An 18,640-nucleotide genomic window follows, 5' to 3' on the forward strand; every position below is an offset into this window, starting at 1 on the left:
CTGAATTTAGCAGAAGGTGAGGTTATCTGGTGCAGTGACCCACTGCAGAGGAAGCGCGCGTGAGGAGGGACTCCATAAATGCAGGAGTCAGAGACTGGTGCCTCTTCCCCGGCTCCAGGGTAATTGTTGCCACCCTGTTAATTCCCTGCAGTTGCTACAGGTGATGCCAGGTGCAAGCTCAACATCAGATCTTCCTCCTGTCTCTGGGGCTCTGGTAGTCAACACCGTGAGGAAGAATTGATGGGAAACAGCATGCTAGCTATGAACTAAAGCATTGGCTCCGGGTCTTCTCTGATAGTGTTAACTTTCCAAGTATACCCTTCTCTCAGAAGATATTTTAGATTACTTTTCTTTTTTTAAATTGATGACATCTTTCACTTGCTGCTCATCTCTTTTTCTGCTGTTTCTTAGCACCATTTCATTACATTGTGCTGATTTAGTGTCTCTCTAAAACCAAATGAATATTAAAAGTAAGTTTTGATGCTTCTGTGAGAGTATCTTTTCCCTTTTCAGTAGGTTTTTGCAAGTAAAAGTGCTTTTTAAAATTTTTATTATTTTTTAACATAGCTTTCTTAAAAACTGGTGGTAAGCTATATACCACTCAATTTAAAGGAATTTTTCAATTGGGATTTATTGAAATAACTTCAGGCTCATCTTGATTTACATCTGCTGCTTCATACAATTCTGTCCCAAAAGAGCAAATTTGATTCCTGTCCTTTTTCCTTCATTTGCCATCTTCATTATTTGTCGGTCAAGGCTGATCGAAAGCTGTGTAGGAGCTGGTCTGCTGCCACAAGTCAGACGCGAGGCTTTCTTCTCCTCTCTGATTTCCCCTTGAGCCTTTTGGCAAAAATGAAACAGGAAGGAAACATCCTAGAATTCATATAGTGGCATAGTTACACATCATGTATATAATACGTTTGGTACAAATACAGCAGTTAATTAAATTTTTCTGGAGAATAAATATAAATTGTGCATGTGATGGGAACATGCAGGTGCTTTGTTATATGGGCAGCTAACAGGCTGTGTCCTGAAAAGCTGAAAGTCTTCTCTGGCATTAGGCATCTAACTTTGACCAGATGTTGACAGTAATTGAGTTGCGACACCATGATGGGAATTGCCCAGTGGGAAAAGCTTAGCTTTTAAAAAGTCGTAACTTAAACCTTGATTTAGTGTATTGCATAAAAGTGAGCATGACTTGTATTTGATACATCCTCTTTTTTTATTAGTACTCTGCAAAGAAAAGTTCTTACGGTGCCTATAGTGTGTGCGTATTTCAGCTCTGTGCTTCCCCAGCACTTTTTCTACTGGCATTGCAGTTCATAGGTGTGCAGAACAGTTTACCTTGGAAGGGACCTGGAGATCACCCAATGCAGGGTTGACTTAAAAAGTTCCTCAGGGTCTTGTCCAGTTGAGCCTGTGCTCACATGTAGCAGTCCAGCTCTTCCCAATCATTACTCAAAGGTTTAAATTAAAAAGTTTACTCGGGAAGCAAATATTGAAGATTTTACTTAAAAACTGCATGCACAAATACATACTCTCTTATGCTTGCGTATATGTAATATATTACACTCAAGTGCATGGAGCAGAAAATATTACTATGGCCACACTTGTGGAAATATTTGAATTTAGTTTACTTTACATAAACACTCTGGCCTTAAACCCACAGCGTATGGTAACACGTATAGCGCAGAAGTCCTGTTCTCAGGACAAATGCATGAAGTGGCTTTCAGTGTTTCCATTTCAACCTTCTCAAGCAGGGGGTCCTAGCTTGGCCTTAACATTTTTCTCCGGAATATTTTCTCAAAATAATATTGTATGAAAAACTGCATGTTAAAAGGGGTGAAACTGGTTACCCTCCATTGCCACCCCAATAATTCAGCGGAGGGAAGAGAGCTCCCCTGCCTCCCATGCTTGCTCTGGCTGGTTGGGTGGCCATCAGCAGGGCAGACCCAAGTACCGCAAACCTAGTGCTTGAGATTTGTTACGTATGGGTAAGTTCCTCGCTGAAACATTGTAGGGAAGCTGAAAAGCTGTTTAGAAATGTAGCCGTGAGAAGCATGTTAAAAATCCAGTACTAATCGAAATCATATGGCTAAGACTTCACCTAGCTATTGAGAAAACAGGAGCAATGTCCAGTATGTGCCTGAAATGCTTGATTTCTTCCCCCACCCCACCTCCTGCTTCCCCATTTTGTTTATTCCTGCTCCCAGGATGCTTTCTACTGTGTTATGGTCCAGTTGATTTAACACCCATAGTTCCTGAAGCTTTTGCATTACTTTTATTTAAATCCCACCCCGAGAAGCTCACAGGTATACGTTCTTGTACCTGATACTTTTTCACATAAATCCAGCTGCTAATCAAGAAGTGGAAAGTGTTCAACTGACCCTGACCTGCATCTGATCCAACTTTCATGCCAAGGACCAAAGGCAACTGCAAGATATTTTGGAACAAGGACAGGAGGTTAGTCTGGTGTGTCCTTCCCTTCACACATAAACCAACTTCAAAAGGACTGTACTGATGGAGAAGGTCCTGTAGACAACCCTCCTGTGCACAGCCCCTTATGGCAACAGGCAGGGCCCAAATGCATGGAGTGGCTTAAGAGAAAGAAACCGTCACTAAACAGACAAGATGGTAGATAAAGAGAACAATATTAAATAATGGATGTACTTTAATGAATTCAGACTTGAGACAGGCACCGCTTTTGCGAACTGAACATCAGTACACACATACACTTTACTTCCATGGCAACTGAAATTCTGGGATTTTAAATTTTAAAATACAAACAAAGCAGCCTGTTGTATGTAGTCTGATGTATTTCAATGTCACTAGTTTTCTGTAGTTCAGCAGTAGCAATAACAAAGTATTCAGTCACTACAAAAAGCAGATCTTCTGATAATAAACAACGGCATGGTTCTTAACGCGCTTCGGCAAACGCAGATAAGCATGGCAAGCTGCCTTATAAAGCTGCTGTTCTGCCATGTCACAAAACTGCTCAGAGCACATGCAAAGGCAGGAATCCCTCAGCTGCAGTTCCATCTGTGTAGCAACAAGTGACACACCTAGCAATAACACTTACCTTAAAAAGATTTCATTTTAAACCCTTCTTGATGAAGGCATTTGGCCTCGGAACTAGGGCAGCCCAAGGGAACGTACTGCTGCAGTTTCTGCAGCTCAGCTGATGGTCAGTAACTCAGTCCCTATGTATTATGAGACAGAATCTGCATGCCAAAGTGGATAATTTTTAACAAATCTTCTATTAAAAATGAACTGAAAGAACAAAAAATGTAATAACTCAAGGGATTTTGCAGACAGTTAACCAGATGGGGGGAGAAAAGAAGCTATGACAAAACAAAAGAGGGTCATTCCAGCTTTCCTTGAATTATTGAAGCTATCAAAACAATATAACAATATATAATGTGACAGTAGAAAAAAATTACAGGATGTTTGTCAACTCTCAACTAACCGAGCTGGAATGGTGTTTTAGGGAAAGACGGGTGGGTCAGATAACCAGTCCCAGCACGTGTAGCCTGAAGGGACAATACGGAAACTACAATGTAGAAAGTGTGTGGGTATCAAGCAGCAGTTTGATATTACTTATAAAACCTGTTGCTCAGACATCCATATCCCATATGGAAGCCTCACAGGCAGACAGACAGTGCCACGTTTAGTATCCCACACTGCATGGAGATAGGTCCAATGCAACCACAGTGACAGCAAGTAAGGCACGGTTATGGTTTTCCAAATTTCTCCAGGCAAGATGGAGGGAAAACCTCATTTATTTTTCTTGAAAGAATGCTACTAGGAAAACGATGGCTGAACACCACACTTACTTTCTTCTGTAAGTCTTTAGACATTTCTAGGCTAGACAGCTCAGCATGTACAGGACTAAATTACAACACAGTTATGTATATGAATAACGTGGTTGTATTTTGGGGCACAATGTAATAGAAAATACAAGAAATATCTCTCCCCAGTAGCTGAGAGCACCACACTTGAATCTTGCTTTCTAATGATCATGTTTGTCCTGCCCCAGTGTAATTAAAGCATCCACAGCCTAGGCCGTTATGACCTCTATCGTCTAATCAGGCTAAAATATCAGAGAGCTCTATTTTTTATGTTTATCTTCACAGCGATCCCCACGGTGCTGGGGGACCACGCTATGAATAGAATAGTTCTGAAATGCAGTCAACAGACATTTCCGTGCTACTCCAGGGAAGGCACAGATAATTATTTTAATTGTCCCCAGTTTGCTCTTCTGTCCATAATTATAGTTTTGAGTTTATAAATAACGAAGCATGATTTTAAAAACCAAAACAAACCCCTCAGTTACAACACAGTTCCTGAGATAATTAAGTCTCCAAATGTGGCTGCACAGAAGGGAACCAAACCTACATTGCAGAAGCCCATAACATACAGATGTGCGTAAGCAGAGCAAAGTGACAGGATGGAGAACGTCACCAGGAAAATAAACTCTCTCATCATTATTTCACTGCTTTTTACCTAAAAAAACAATGGCCTATTGTCTCGATTCAACCTATTGTTCTGTTGCATTTTTTGTTATTGAAGGAACCAACAGTCAGTCAGTGAGAGTTTCCTGAGGAGCAGCAGCTTGAAAAGCTAAGTGCAGTATCCTGTGCCTAAGGCTTGTTTTGCTGCAGGTTTAGGAAAAACTGGACAAGATAGGTTACTGAGATAAATTTAAGTACATGGTTTAGGATTTACCTTGTTTGAATACCCCCTTCAAATAGAAAACACACTCCAGTTTTACAAGTATGGTGGTTAAAACCTGCAAAACGAAGCAGAACAAAGCTCTGCCCTGTTGCATCCTTGCAGGATGGACATTCCACTGTTGTTACCGGCCTTTGCGTACTGCCAGGGACAGGGCAAGAAAAACTCTAGGGCGGGAGCCAGCAGAGCAGGAGGCTTCATTAGCCATGAACAGGAGCAAAACAGGGCTTCAGAAGGAGCAGTGCCCTCGCTGAACAACCAGCTTCACCACAACAAACACACAATGAGCTGGACATACACTGGACATACCTGTAACATACGCTTTGCATAAACAGAGACCTATGGATATGAGACAGCTATGGCTTAAGGGTTTCAAAAGATCTTTGCCCAACAAGGAAACAAATTATATATTAAAAACCTTTTACAAAACACATGCTCTGTTCTTTCTCTGCTTAATATCTTCCTTGCTTGAAGCTTGGCTGTTGCCCAAATGCATCCAGAGCAACGCTTGATGATAACTCAAAAATGTGCAGTTAATCTGTGTGTAGTTTCAGCTCCTGAATGCCAGGAGCGAAAGTGTATTTTTCAGAGAGAAATAGGCTTGATCACACAGTATAATCATGTTTACGCAAGTTTTTAGATAGCCAAGATAAGGGAAATACTTCTGTAAACTCCTTTGAGAAAAGATGAAAACTCTTAAGGTGAAAAATGTCTCTCTTTTTCAATGTCGTTTTATCCACAAACAAGTATAAGCCCCAGTAGAGAGCTTTCTGCACTACAGTGAGGAAAAACTTTAGCTTTTTTTTTTTTTTTTTAAACCTTACAGCTATATTTCATCATAAAAACTAGTTTGAAGAAAGAGTAAACTTTTGCTCTTTGGTCTATCTTGACATTCCTCCAGAGACACATAACAGGAATATTTCAGATTCATTTTTGTCTCCTACTTGCAGGAAACAGGAAAGTTGCAGTTCTTAATTTCCAGGCTTCTGAAATGAGAAAGATAAAGAATTTATATGTTGAAACAAGACATCTTTGCCTTCTTTAAAGAAAAAAATAAAAATAGAAGCATTGCAACCTAAAAGCAGTGTTTTAGTGAAATTGGATATTTTTGACTTAACCATAATAAACAAAACCGTTTAGTTATGCCATATGCACCTCTTTATTATCTGTGTAACCCTACTACGTGAGAAACAGACATCTGTACTCCTATGCCAGTATGATATGGACTTTAGACTGTACATTACTGCAGTAATTGCTGCTGACTGAAACCCAATACTGTGGAATGAGATTAAAAGAAGTCAGTTTTTTGTTTCATAGGATCATTTTTGTGGATGCAAAGGAAAGGTCTTCAAACACCTTCTAACCATATCTGAATGAATTAAGATGAAAACATCTAACAAATAGTTTGCAATTTTAGGACATCAGTTTTGGTGTCCTCCCCTCATGGCCTTCTTTACGGCCGTGAAGATGCTCACAGTCAGAGGTCTGGGATTCCTCTCACATTCAGAAAAGCTCTGAGGGTGGCAAAATACCCGTGCTGTGTATTACAATCATTCTGATGTTCTGCCAATTTTGAAGAGGAGACAAGTGCAAGAATATATCTGCAACTGTGGACAGCCATGGCCTTACTAAGTCACAACCAACTGAGGACTGCCCCCCCATCAACCCAGATACCCAAAGCCAAACTGGCACAGTAAGAGCAGGCACCTGCTGCCACTGACTAAATTAGAAGGATCCTTAGAGCTCACCAGGGTCCTTAACGGACTTTCCTTCTGCAGAGTGGGTCAGGTTCATAAATTCCCCTCACTGTGCAAATAATACTTACTGGTGCTATCTACAGATAGCTCCTAAGGAAAGCATTTCAGCTTTCTTAGTGTATGAGCTGGCCAGTATAATTTAAATACGGTAGTGGCCAGTGATGAAGAACTAGCCAGATTCCTTTGGGCACATTTCCAGATATTAATGTTTCAGTTTTTTTACTAGCACACCTTGCTCCTACAGAGAGACTGTAATATTGTGTGTTCCATGTGTTAGCTATTTGTCAGAAACAGAAAAAAAAGAGAGCTGACTTTTTTGACAAAGTTTTTGCTTGTTTGACTTTTTAAAGTATATTCTAATGACCGGTATTCTGCAAATTTTTGTGAGAACTATCATCTGCTTCATTAACGCAGTGAAGTGGTGGAAAAAAAATCAGAGAGGCTAATGACATCCAATGTTTCAGCTCAGTAAGAGCCCCACACAGCTACCCTAGCAGCAGGAACTTTTGCCTGTATCTCTTTCACAAGTCTCGTGAAGCTACGCATTGCAGAGGAGGATAGAAACTGCACACTAAAACAACTGTTCTCAGCTCTGCATGCATGTTTATAATGAAACATCTGCAGCTCTTCCACAAATCTCTAAATATTTTTTCAGTTATCACATTTTAAAGATTTTAATCAGTCCTAATGAGTTGGCACAATATCATATTACTAGAAATTTTACATTGTACACTAAAACCCTAAGAAAAGAATTCAAACCAAGAGAAAAGAAAAAAATCCCTCAATCTGCCATCATAGAAACAAACCCACAAATACCTCAAAGCATAGTATCAGCTATAGTGTGGGTTCACGTCAGTGAATGTGTAGAAAGCAAAGAACAATACTAAACTTCTCTACAGAAAGTTGGGAGTAAAGATTATACATGAATATTGTTTCTCTCTATCCAAAATGAGAAATGTACAAATCTAGCACATGAACCGGATGAATTTTAGAGCTGATGAACACTGACTACCTTGTGTGATGCTCACTGGGTATTACAATACTCTCAAGGCATTTATTTAGATTGTTAGAGGTAGGGACACAGGTAAGTATGTGCCTATATTGATGAAAAATATATATGATCAAGCTGTTTTTTTCTTTAAAAGACTTAAACTTATTGAATCATTCATCTGTCTGATGCCACCAATACCTCCATAATGAAATTAAAATAATTTATTAACAGTTGGATATATACACTACTTCCTATCTATTATGTTTTTGTGACTTTGTAAGCATTTCTTTTTACACCTGAGAAAATACTGTCACTGACTAAAAGCCAAGTTTAACATTTTCATTTCATGCACAACTTCAAATGAAAGACCTTCACAGTTGGAATGGAGTATTTCATCTGCTTAATTATCATTGTTCTTCAAAACTCACCAATCCATGGCTTGGATAGATTTGTGTAAGACTAGGTAGTAAACACCCGATTAAGCAGGATATGTGAATCTGCATATAGATTTTATATTAGGATTCTGCAGTAATTTCAAATGATTCAGAAGTAATTAGATGACTGACACATGATGAATCAATATGTATGCATGAAGCCATCAGACATATAATGCATATCAGTAACAAAAATGGGATATATACCAACAAGTGGTATGCCTAACGCTACCCAGCAGCAGAACAGTGAGTGATGGTTTGCATATAAGCTAGTAATTACCTGTGCATGCTGGTTAACTTTCAAGCTAACTGCTGTTTACTCACCTTGACTGGTACACACAAAATGGGAGAATCTGCTCTCACCAGATGTTATGTGAATGCTGTGACATTCAAGTATGGGCAAGTGAACAGTTAATTTGGGCCGAACAGTAATCTCGTGGGGTTGTGCAAACCCAACTCCCCTCCTCCAAACAGTCCGTCAAAACACAGAAACAGAAAATGAAAGCCGGTTCTCTGAAACCAGAGTAGGCAAGGATTGCTAGAGCAGGGCTCAAGCACCTGGGCACATCCACCTCAAAGCTGTGGCTGACCTGGGCTCCCATCACAGTCCTATTAGCTCATAGCAATATTGTTGTTCTGTGTAAAAGTAACCATTTTACTCTCCAGACCGAATTATTGGGGGAAGGGAGGGAGTCAAGTGACGGGAGGAGAGAGTCCCATCACAGACACGAGTGGTTTCTTTCAGTCAGGGTTACACCCTCTCTTACTCCACTTATTATGTTACAAGGTTAAAATGGAATAGCATGGAATATTTTAATAACAATTTGGATTTTTAAGTGAGGAACACGTGCTATACAAAATTAAAACAGGACACCGAGAAGATTAAGTGCTTAGAGAAGGGGAGGAAGTGGCGGGGGAACTGCAACCTTCAAGGAAAAGGGAGTGAACCCAGCATGAAAAACAGACAGGCTGAGAGGACAGATTTGTGTTCCTGAAGTGCTTATTACCATTTGAGAGAGATGACAGCAATCAGGAAAAAAAACATGAAAAAACAAAGCAAAGCTCATGAACAAGCTGAGAAACATCCCCCTGATACCTAGGTAATGACAGAAACACACTGCCGCATGAGAGTAGTATCAAAGATGAACTAGATTATTTCTTTTGAGGTGACAAACATGACATGATTTCTTCAGACCGACTTTTCCCGTAGCCAAGAGCGGTACAATTGCAGAGCCAGCTCCTCCTCATGCCAAACTGACAGAGCCAGGAAATCCAAAAGGCACCATCAATGTGCACCATCAGTGTACACCAGCAAAGTGCCAGCCACCGTTCAGCAAACAAGAAACCCATGTGATAAAGTGCACATTATGAAATATTCCCCCAAATCTCCCCAAATTGTGTGAAGTCCTCAATGAAACTAGGGCCTAGATAAACTCTTGACAACCTTTTTTATATACATATTAGAGACAAACATCCTCCTCCAAGTTGGAACAGGAAAATAAAGGCTGTTGACTGACCTGAATTTGGATGTCACTCTCAAAACAATCCTTTCACTTGCTCTGTGACAGGGTCAAGGTCAATGTCATAGAAGCATGGCCTCGTGGGCAGTCCTGGCATGGTGCTCATCTGTGGGAACAATAAAATGAATTTATATTCCTGCACCTGTAAGCAGATAATCACTCCACCCATGTATAAACCTTAGATTAAAAGAAAGGCTGGATTGTTCATCATGGACTCAACCGCAGATGTGATCTTCACCACATTTTTTGTTTCTGTTAAAAATGTCAAGCTTGGTACTTTTTGAATTCATTTTTAAGTGCACGCTTCTAACAGACAGGAAAGAAAAAAATAAAAGCCACAAAATACAGGCTAGCACAGCAGCCTAAGAATAAACTCCTTAACAAAATGAAGACACTTTGGGACTTATTTGTTCCTCAGAATATTTATCCAGAACGTTTATCCATTTATATCTACTGGGAAAAAAATCACACAGCAAAGGGTAAGGACATAATTGCCCAAATTCACCTGGTGATATGAATGTGTTGAACTCAGACTTCTCCCACAGAAAACCAGAATATAGGAGCTGAATTAATCACAACACTTTCGTGACTGATTACTTAATGTAAGGAAAAAATTGAAATAGTTGACTAAACATAAATGGATTACAGTTGAATCCTAATTTAGTAGTTAGAATTAGCAGGTTGAGATATGAAGCTAAAGCAACACAATTATCTCGAACTATGCATAATTAAGATCCTGATCTAGCATAAGACACCAGCATCTGCATACTTTTAGACATGTAAATAGTTTCATAGACTTAAATTACACAGTTAACTACAGCTCTGCTCACGCTACTTACACTATTGTTTACAACTGGCATTTTAGCAGCAATTAAAGACACATGGGTGATGTGGAAATCTTGAGGTGCTGGTCCACGATAGCTTAAGCCACTTTAAATCAGAGGTACTCCAGCTTCTCACCTCCCCCGCCTCAGGACTCTCCCCTTCTCCCTTGCGAAGGAGATGTCTGGAGAGCAGGTTCAGCAGAATAATGCTATTTTTTGGTGTTTTCTCTGGCCAAAGGCAAGCTCTAACAGGCTAATTGGCCTCAAAAGAGGAAAAATACATGACCACCATCCTAGCTCCTCCAGAGAGCCAGATTTACAGGACCCCTCGGGCTAGAGCAGGCTGTATTTCTTTATAAGTCAACCTGTTCCGCTGCATATTCAGTGATTGAGTTAGCATCTCCCTTACACTTCAGCTTTGCTCCGAACGCTCGTGTAATGTTTCCATTGTGGGAATACAAGCAAACTGTAAGGCCTCTCCACCACAGTCCCATTTACTTCAGAGAGCTCTGCTGCCATTTCAGAGGTTAATCCCATGTCAGGGAGGGGGAAAGGAGCTTGGGGAGCTCAGTACCGGTGCAGCCATCGTCTCACTTGAGATCTAGCTCTAAGAAAAAACAATGCAACAAGCTCTTCTAGTAGACTCAGTACACTTCCTCTGTTTTCAAATATAGTCCTTCCTGATCTTTTGTTATTGCACGCAGTAGGATGAAGAGACAAAACTGTCAGTTGGTATTGACCAAACCCTGCCACTGATTGCATGACATCATTTTATCGGCTGACAGTGCCTTGGCATCATAGCTAAGTACTAAAACACTTGTTACTATTCTTTATCTGTTGGCCGCATTAGATGGACTACTACATTATTAGGGCTACCGAATTATTGTCTGTCTCAGATTCATCCCAGTTTATGAGTTAACGCTTGACAAGAAACTGCCTTAATGAATTACATTGCGTTGGGAGGGGAGTGAACAAATTGCCAACAACTTTCTGGTTACGCTGTGTATGGCAGTTCTACATCTGAAAGTAAATGCCCAAATTCCAGGTTCTCTTCTTTTTTTTTTTTTTTTTTTTTTTTTGGTGTGTGTGTGTGTGTGTGTGTGGCCAAGCTTGGCCAGTCTTCATTTTCCTTGTGTAATAAAAACAAGAATCAGTTTAGGGAGTTTTTCCTTTTTTTTTTTCTTTTAAGGAAATGTTAAAAAAAAAGTCCTACATGTGTGTTTTGGGTTTGGTTTTTTTCATAGGCCCAGTTCCACAAGAGTGTAACTCCACTGCATTAACTCATGGAAATCTATTACATTTATAAAATGTGAATATCAAACCAGTTTATTGCCAGTTCTGGGAATACAACTATTCTCATATTGAAAATTTAAGTCAACAAAAGGGAATGAGTTCATCTGAATTAAAATGACTGCTGCATAAAAGGAAGTACAAGGCAAAAAACCCACAGAGGAAACACTTTGGGACGAATACCTATGTGAATTACAGAGCGAAAATAAAATACGTCCTGTCATTTTCCCCATGGCCCAGACTTCCAAACAGGCAAAGCCGTGTAGATTTACGATCATTTCTCTCCACTCTCATTATTTGGACACACAGAGGTAACACGCAGCAGAATCTATCCCTTTTTCATTACTTCAAGGTCAATAGGAGGAGACGGCTGGCTGGCTGAGGAGATTACTACCGATTATTCCCTCGCCAGCCCTCCATTTCTTTCCTGCAGCCAAAACCGCAGGAGAGAAAAGAGGGCTCAGTCGCTGTGAGGCTGCATTGAGGCTTCAGCTGACTGGCTTTCCACATGGCTGCGGGTTCAGAACGATCCTCTTCCCTCTTGCTGCTTTCAGCAATGCTGAATGAAGGCATTAATGAGCGAGTTCACAGGCTGGCCTTAACCGCAGCAGGCATGACCCAGAAGCATCCCTTTCTCTGCCCTAAGTAATCGGAGCCTAGATTTTTGCGCACGGAGGGGGGGATGCTAACCTGCCCCCCGGCTGCAGCACAGACCGTACCTGCACAGTGGCTGGCAGACTACCTCCACCTCTCCAAGGCTTTCTGAGATAACTACATACTAAAATTACTTCATTTCTAAAACTTGAAAAAAGGAGAATGAGCAATGAAAGAGAAAATATGCCTAAAACATAAATCACCGGTAATTAGCAGGTATGTACAGCATGAAAAAAACTACAGAAATTTACAGTCATACAGCAGCTTGCCAGGCATCTCGTACAATATACACCCTCTGCATATTGCACGGAGATCAGCACAACTCTCCACTCAAATATAACAACATTTGGGTTATAGATTGGTAGCTACGCAACATCACACAGTGTGGCTGTGAGAAAAGAGCAGGGTAAGAAGCAGTGAATGACAACACTTTATCCACTCAAGACCGCAACCTGAATTTAGGTAGCCAAAATAATCAGGACTTAATTTGACCAAAACTGTTACTATCACACTTCCCCTGGGAGAAGGAATATAAAAGCCATAAACTTTGCACCTTAAGACTTAATGCAATTCATATGAATGCTTTATGCAGGAGGAAAAAAAAAAGGTTTTATGAAAAATTCATCCAGCTGCGGCCCAAAATACATCATTTAGGGATTAATAGGAACTAGTTTTGTAGGAGCTCACTGGAATCAACCATTTCCTTCGCAAACTGTGCAACTGTCTACACATCCATGAGAGCAAATCAACTACAGAAAGACAAGGTGAAAAATACAATGCCTATTTACTACTGTGGCACTCTTATGTGCGCTTGCAAAAGCAGCAAGTCCTACAGTCAGCTATCCTGAGGATCGTTTATGCTCCTGGAAATGCACAACTGGTGGAAGATAAAATACGATTTTAGTTAAGAAAGCCTGAAGGCTACTGTTATTTATACTAGACATTTATGATCTTCCAGAAGTTTACTTACGTGACTAAACAAAAGAACCATAAGGAGCTTCCTTACAAAAGGAATTATTAGTTATTTTTAAGGAAGTTATATGAAAGTGCTGTTCCACACCCTCTTTAAGATCACATCCACTGTCACTGGAAGAGTGACTAAGTTGAGCTTCGCTGGAGTTTCATTTAAATTACAGTTACACATTGACTTGTAATTTTAGTTGGCCGTAAGGTCTACGTAACAGTTGCACAGTCAAGCACTAAGACTCTGCTAGCCAGGCTTGTTATGGTCCCAAGAGGGACCATATGCTGCTTAGATTCCTTTTTTATCATACAAATGCCTATCTGTGGTTGACATATCCTGCCTTTTACTTCAAGCGTGTATACATACATACATATATATCTTTTTTTTTCATTTATTTATATGAAGAATCCTAATAGGACCTGAGATCACCTTATCTGGGTTAGCACAATGGTGTGATTTGCAAAACAGACGGTCCTGAGGACTACATCCAACTCATGTTTAGTGTCTTTTTCACCTGTAAGACAAGATGTGTCTGCTTTACAGGCATAGCATGGTTTCTAAATAGAGAAAAAAACCAGAGGAATCTGTACTTACACAAAGCAGGGAAAACAGACTATTAGGAGATACAAAAAAAAAATCAGCGAACAGCTTACTGAGGAAACCTTCCTCTTCTGGGGCTGATAGAGTTACTGTAGCACTTGACAAGAAGTGCAAGTAATTCACATTATCTAATTGTATCCTTTTGTTAATTGAACAAGTTAAGACAACCCACAACCATTTCAAACTTGAAATACTGCAGAAAACAGATGTTGTTTCCCAAGAGAATCTAGCATACACATGACTGCGGATAACTCCTCAATAAAATCTGACAGGGTGAATTGCACATCCCATACTCCCTCAGCAAGACACAATACAAGAGGAAACTCAAGAATAGCACTATAAACCTGCATGCATTACATTCAACGTGCCAGAATGTGTTGGAATCCTGAGGCGTGGCACGAAGGAGCTACGCTTCAGGGTTTCAATAACGTTTCCTAGTGTGAGTTAGAGCTCTGAAAGAGAGATCCACTACCAGAAATTTGCTCCCCTGCAGCGCATCTGCCAGTCTCGATGCATGCGAAGCTGAAAGGAAGAGCCTTCCTCCCTTCTTCTGAGAAATCCCTCCAACCTTGCCTGCCTTTAGGCACTCTCCAGTGTCAGATTACTCCCTCCGACAGCTGGGGTGCTGGCCACGCACTGGAAGCTGGCACCAGGGGAATTGCAATCCAAGGGGTGGGAGAGAGAGATTAGCAGTCACTTTGCAATCAATCAGGAGCTGGTAGAAGGCCAGGACTTACGGAAAGTTGATAAGGGGGATTCAGACCGGAATGTAGAACGTCTAATTAAAACTATTGTCCTTGGGAAATGAAACACATCCTGGAGAAATATGTAAGCTAATTAAGATGTTCTGAGAACAATCTGAAGCTACTAGTAGAAGCGTGATAAGAAGCACCCTCACGGGAACCGTCCTCACTGTAATACTAGAAGTCACACCCCTCCAGCTGGAGACCCCAGCCCAAGTGGAGACCCCTCACCTTTGGGCATGCGTAGAATATTAAAGTAATACTGTAGCTTTAAGAATAAGACGAGAAAATGTAGACCAATAGAAAACTGCTTTACGTAATTACTTATGCATATGTATAACTAGACTGTATAAATACCGTACCTGTATGAACGAGCGGGGGGCTAGCTTTGTGGAGCTACCACCTAGCCCCCGGTCTTGTGCAAAACTTGAAATAAACTGGTATCTCGGCTCTGTGTGCGTATTGGGTGTTGCACACCGGGTAATGAACTGTGCTTGTGAGACCACTGCACTGCATGACTGCAGAAGTGAATGCAGATCTTATTACTGGATGCCTTAAGGTCCCTGCACTCTCCATTTTAAACCTACACTTGGAAATTTTTCATGAGACTATCCATGCAATGAAGGTAGCGGGTAGGACTACAGCACTCTGAAGCATGCAACTGTGCAAACACTTCCAGTGAGTGGTCACTTATTTCATCTTCAAACTGGACTGTCCTACTCAGCATGCACTGAAGAGGGAAGCTAATGCACAAAAATTAGGCAGCATCTCCCAAGTATCTCCAGGATCAGCTCATAGTTTGTTCCACAGAACCGGAAAATTCCCCCACTCTGCGGAGCTGCAGAGCTCTATCACTTCAGAAGCAGCTCACGTTTTGAATGACAGAAGAAAAAAAAAATTACGTGAAAATGACAAAAAAGAATAATTAAGAGAACAGTACTGTTTGTCTTAATTAAAAGAAATACAACAGAATGAAATGGCCAAAACAAAACGTGCACAATAGAGTCTACACCCCTCCACACACCCCCCACTACCTATTAGAGAGGGGAACAGCACCATATCAAAGACTGAACTGATGCTCAAGTGACCTTTCATCACCTCTTAAAAGCAAACAAACCTCACACTCTCACATTAGGAAAAGCAGATGCACGATGGAGGCAAGTTGGGGCTTCCTTGGAAAAGTATCAACCTTTAAAAACAAACTAATAAATTCAGCCTTGGAAATGGCAATAATTTCTAAAAATCTACTTTCATAGCTACATAATGCTTAAGAAAATATTATCTCATTATTTTTCATTGCCTGAAAATAACAAGGATTTCTAAAAGCAGCTAAGCAACGATCTTTAGTCAGTATTTACATAATGGCTTACTTACAAGTTTTAATGAAAATTTGCCAAACCCAATGATAGCCAGAGGAGGTAGGGAGAGTGAAGATCATATTTCCTTCTCAGGAAATCTTTAACAAAAAAGGATCTTGTTGCAATGTATAAGAACAATCACAGTAAGAAACTCAACATATTAGCAGCTTTCAAAACGATCAAAATAATGTTTGAAAAGATGCTGATGCTATTCTGACATATGCTGTAGTATTCCTTGCAATAAATGGCAGTTTCACTGGCATGCTCTGACTGATACCAGGTGCTGAAGTCCATCTGGCATCAATTATTCTATTATCAGTGTCTCTTACTTTAATGTTTCCACATTCTTGGCAATTGTTCGATTTTGTGAAAGGATTTACAACAACAAAATGTGTGGACGTTGCTTTTCTGCTATCAGCATCTGGATGAGGTTATAAAAGTACTGAATATCGATTATACAATCCTAATTGACCTTGCTGCCAGGTCCTCAAATGAGGCAGAAGTAGCTTGTGCTGTGTTACATTCTCTGAGGGATTACCAGGACCCTACAATTTACTCATCTCGAGCAGAAATAATCTGAATCCGAAAGTGATCTCCTGGGCACCCTAAGGAAAAAAAAACAAAACCCACACAACAGTCCACATCTGTCCAGTACAGCTTTTGGAGAGACCTGTGGGTGCATATCCCAAAGGACGTAGGGGATGAGAGGAATTGGTCAATGCTTGGCTGGCCAAGCTCTTGGTGAACGGGTCAGTGTAATAAATACCAGTGGAACTCAAATGTTGCTGTTAGTGACATGCTGAGGCACCGAAGACCCAGAACCAGCATTTTGCTAGTTATTAAATAAAATATTTAGGCACAGAGGTAATCTGTCAAAGAATGAGCAATTTCCCTGATTAAGTAAAACATTTGTGACTCACTTATATGACTGCAGTTCCTCTCAGCAGAGTTGTCTTAACTTGTTTTCATCCTAGAATTTATAAAACCATACTTGAAGCAGAAGAAAATGATCCCGCTAATAACAGCACAAGGGGATCAATATATTACATTTTACTCAAAAAATACATTTCTCTCTCTGAGGTAGCACGTTAGATGGTGTTAGTTCAGTGTACTATTTTTTCGTACCATCCACAAGACAGCATGATGTTTCACAGGGTATTCAGAGCTGTTTTCTGCCTTAGATAGGTTAATTGATAAATAAAATACTACAAAAATTAAAGCTACAAAACCCAAACCAACTCCCCAAAAAACAAACACCAACACCCCCCACCCCCCCAAAAAACCCCCAAAACAACCAACCACAGAGGAGATAAACGGGGAGAGAAAAACAGGGCTACAAATTCCAGGTGACTTGTTCCAAAACACCTCCCTCCATCCCAGCCCACTCAAATCCATTTCCAGGAGTAATTGCTCCCTTAGCCAAGGCCTACATCCTGATTTTCCTTTCCCCCTTGGGCTATTGACAGAATCCCTGGCAGAGGATTCTCACTCGCTGCCTCTTGTGCAAAATCACCTCCTCAGCCAGAAGAAATCCTTCCCTCCAGCTCACTCCTGATGTCAGAGGCTCCCAGGGCTGTTCCCATTCTTGACAAGTGTCCAATATATCAGACAGTGCTGGAAACATGCCTCTGAGGGAATAAATCCAGAGGATAAAGGCGTTCCTCTCATGTGTTGTTTGAGCAATAGGAATATCTGAAGTATCTGATGTTCATCTCTTGCTTTGTCCAGTGCTTGGGTCTCCTGGTGAGCAGGAGGTGTCCAAGCTGTGCCAGCAGTTCAGGTTCTGCTCAAAGCAGGGCAGGTTTTGTGGTATTTGGGGAGGAGAAGTCGTGGGTAGACCCATCCCAACTGCCCTGCATTTGCTCAGGGACCAGGCACCCTTCACTTCCTCTGAAACCTGTTTATTTTTTACCGATTGTTCCTCTAGAAGGGTCATTCTTCAAACACTGGGAGCAAGTCCCACTTTGTGCTCTTGATCTTCGCTATGCCATTTTGTTTAAAAGCTTCATAACTTTCATACGAGACTTGCCTTGCTGGTCAGACAGCCTGACATGTTAACAAAGGAAAGCACAGAGCCTCAATTAGAGCCCAGAAACTGGAGATAGTGGCAGCAGCAGACTATATAAAGCAAGTATTCATGCTCAACGTGCAACAAACTTTATCCTTCCCAGTAAGCCGTTCTAGGAAGAGCATCAGGAGCATCATCTAGTCATTGCAATGACAAATTACAACATGGAGAAATCCCAAAAGATTGTATAACTATGGTGAATAAAAACATTTAAGTGCTGCCGTGCTAGCTCTCTTGGTTACAATCAACTAGATCCACTGACATCTGAGTAAATAAAGTTCCCTAAGAAATACCGTATCAGGCAAAGAATATGTGTGTGTGTGTGTGTATATATATATATATATATATATATATATATATGGGAAGAACTGCTTCTAGAGAAAGTAAAGGGATTATAGCAGAGGACCACTTAAAAGTAGTTCTTTTTAATTGTTAAATCACCAAAGCGGCTTGGTCTCATTACTTGATTTAAACTAAGTGCCAGTGGTGACCTTTATAATACCAAAGGGTGTGAGAATTTTGGAAAACACCTGAAACAACAGGAGTTGAAAAAAGTGGAAGAAGAGGTGACTACACTTTGCTAATCCCATCTGAGTAGACACCATCTAGTTTTCACTACTGGGAAACAATAAAACCTAGGATATACATTTCACAGGTGCAGTTCAACTTTCCGGTCTGTAGTTATTGTGGGAGATGTCAGAAAGAA

The 18,640-nt window shown here is 40.6% G+C and overlaps 1 protein-coding gene across 1 annotated transcript in view; it reads right to left on the bottom strand.

Moving 5' to 3' along the window:
• Positions 1-600: 600 nt before the first annotated feature.
• LOC142408456 (monofunctional C1-tetrahydrofolate synthase, mitochondrial-like) overlaps positions 601-18,640 on the bottom strand; it is a 124,560-nt gene continuing 106,520 nt past the window's right edge. Inside the window, exons 16-17 of the mRNA XM_075498987.1 lie at positions 9,431-9,539; positions 601-5,717 (exon numbers count right to left, since the gene is read on the bottom strand). Coding sequence (XP_075355102.1) covers positions 9,450-9,539 — 90 coding nt within the window. The 3' untranslated portion in view covers positions 601-5,717; positions 9,431-9,449. The remainder of the gene's footprint in view (positions 5,718-9,430; positions 9,540-18,640) is intronic.

Source organism: Mycteria americana, chromosome 3 (assembly GCF_035582795.1).
Source record: "Mycteria americana isolate JAX WOST 10 ecotype Jacksonville Zoo and Gardens chromosome 3, USCA_MyAme_1.0, whole genome shotgun sequence".
In the NCBI taxonomy this organism is placed as follows: Eukaryota; Metazoa; Chordata; class Aves; order Ciconiiformes; family Ciconiidae; genus Mycteria; species Mycteria americana.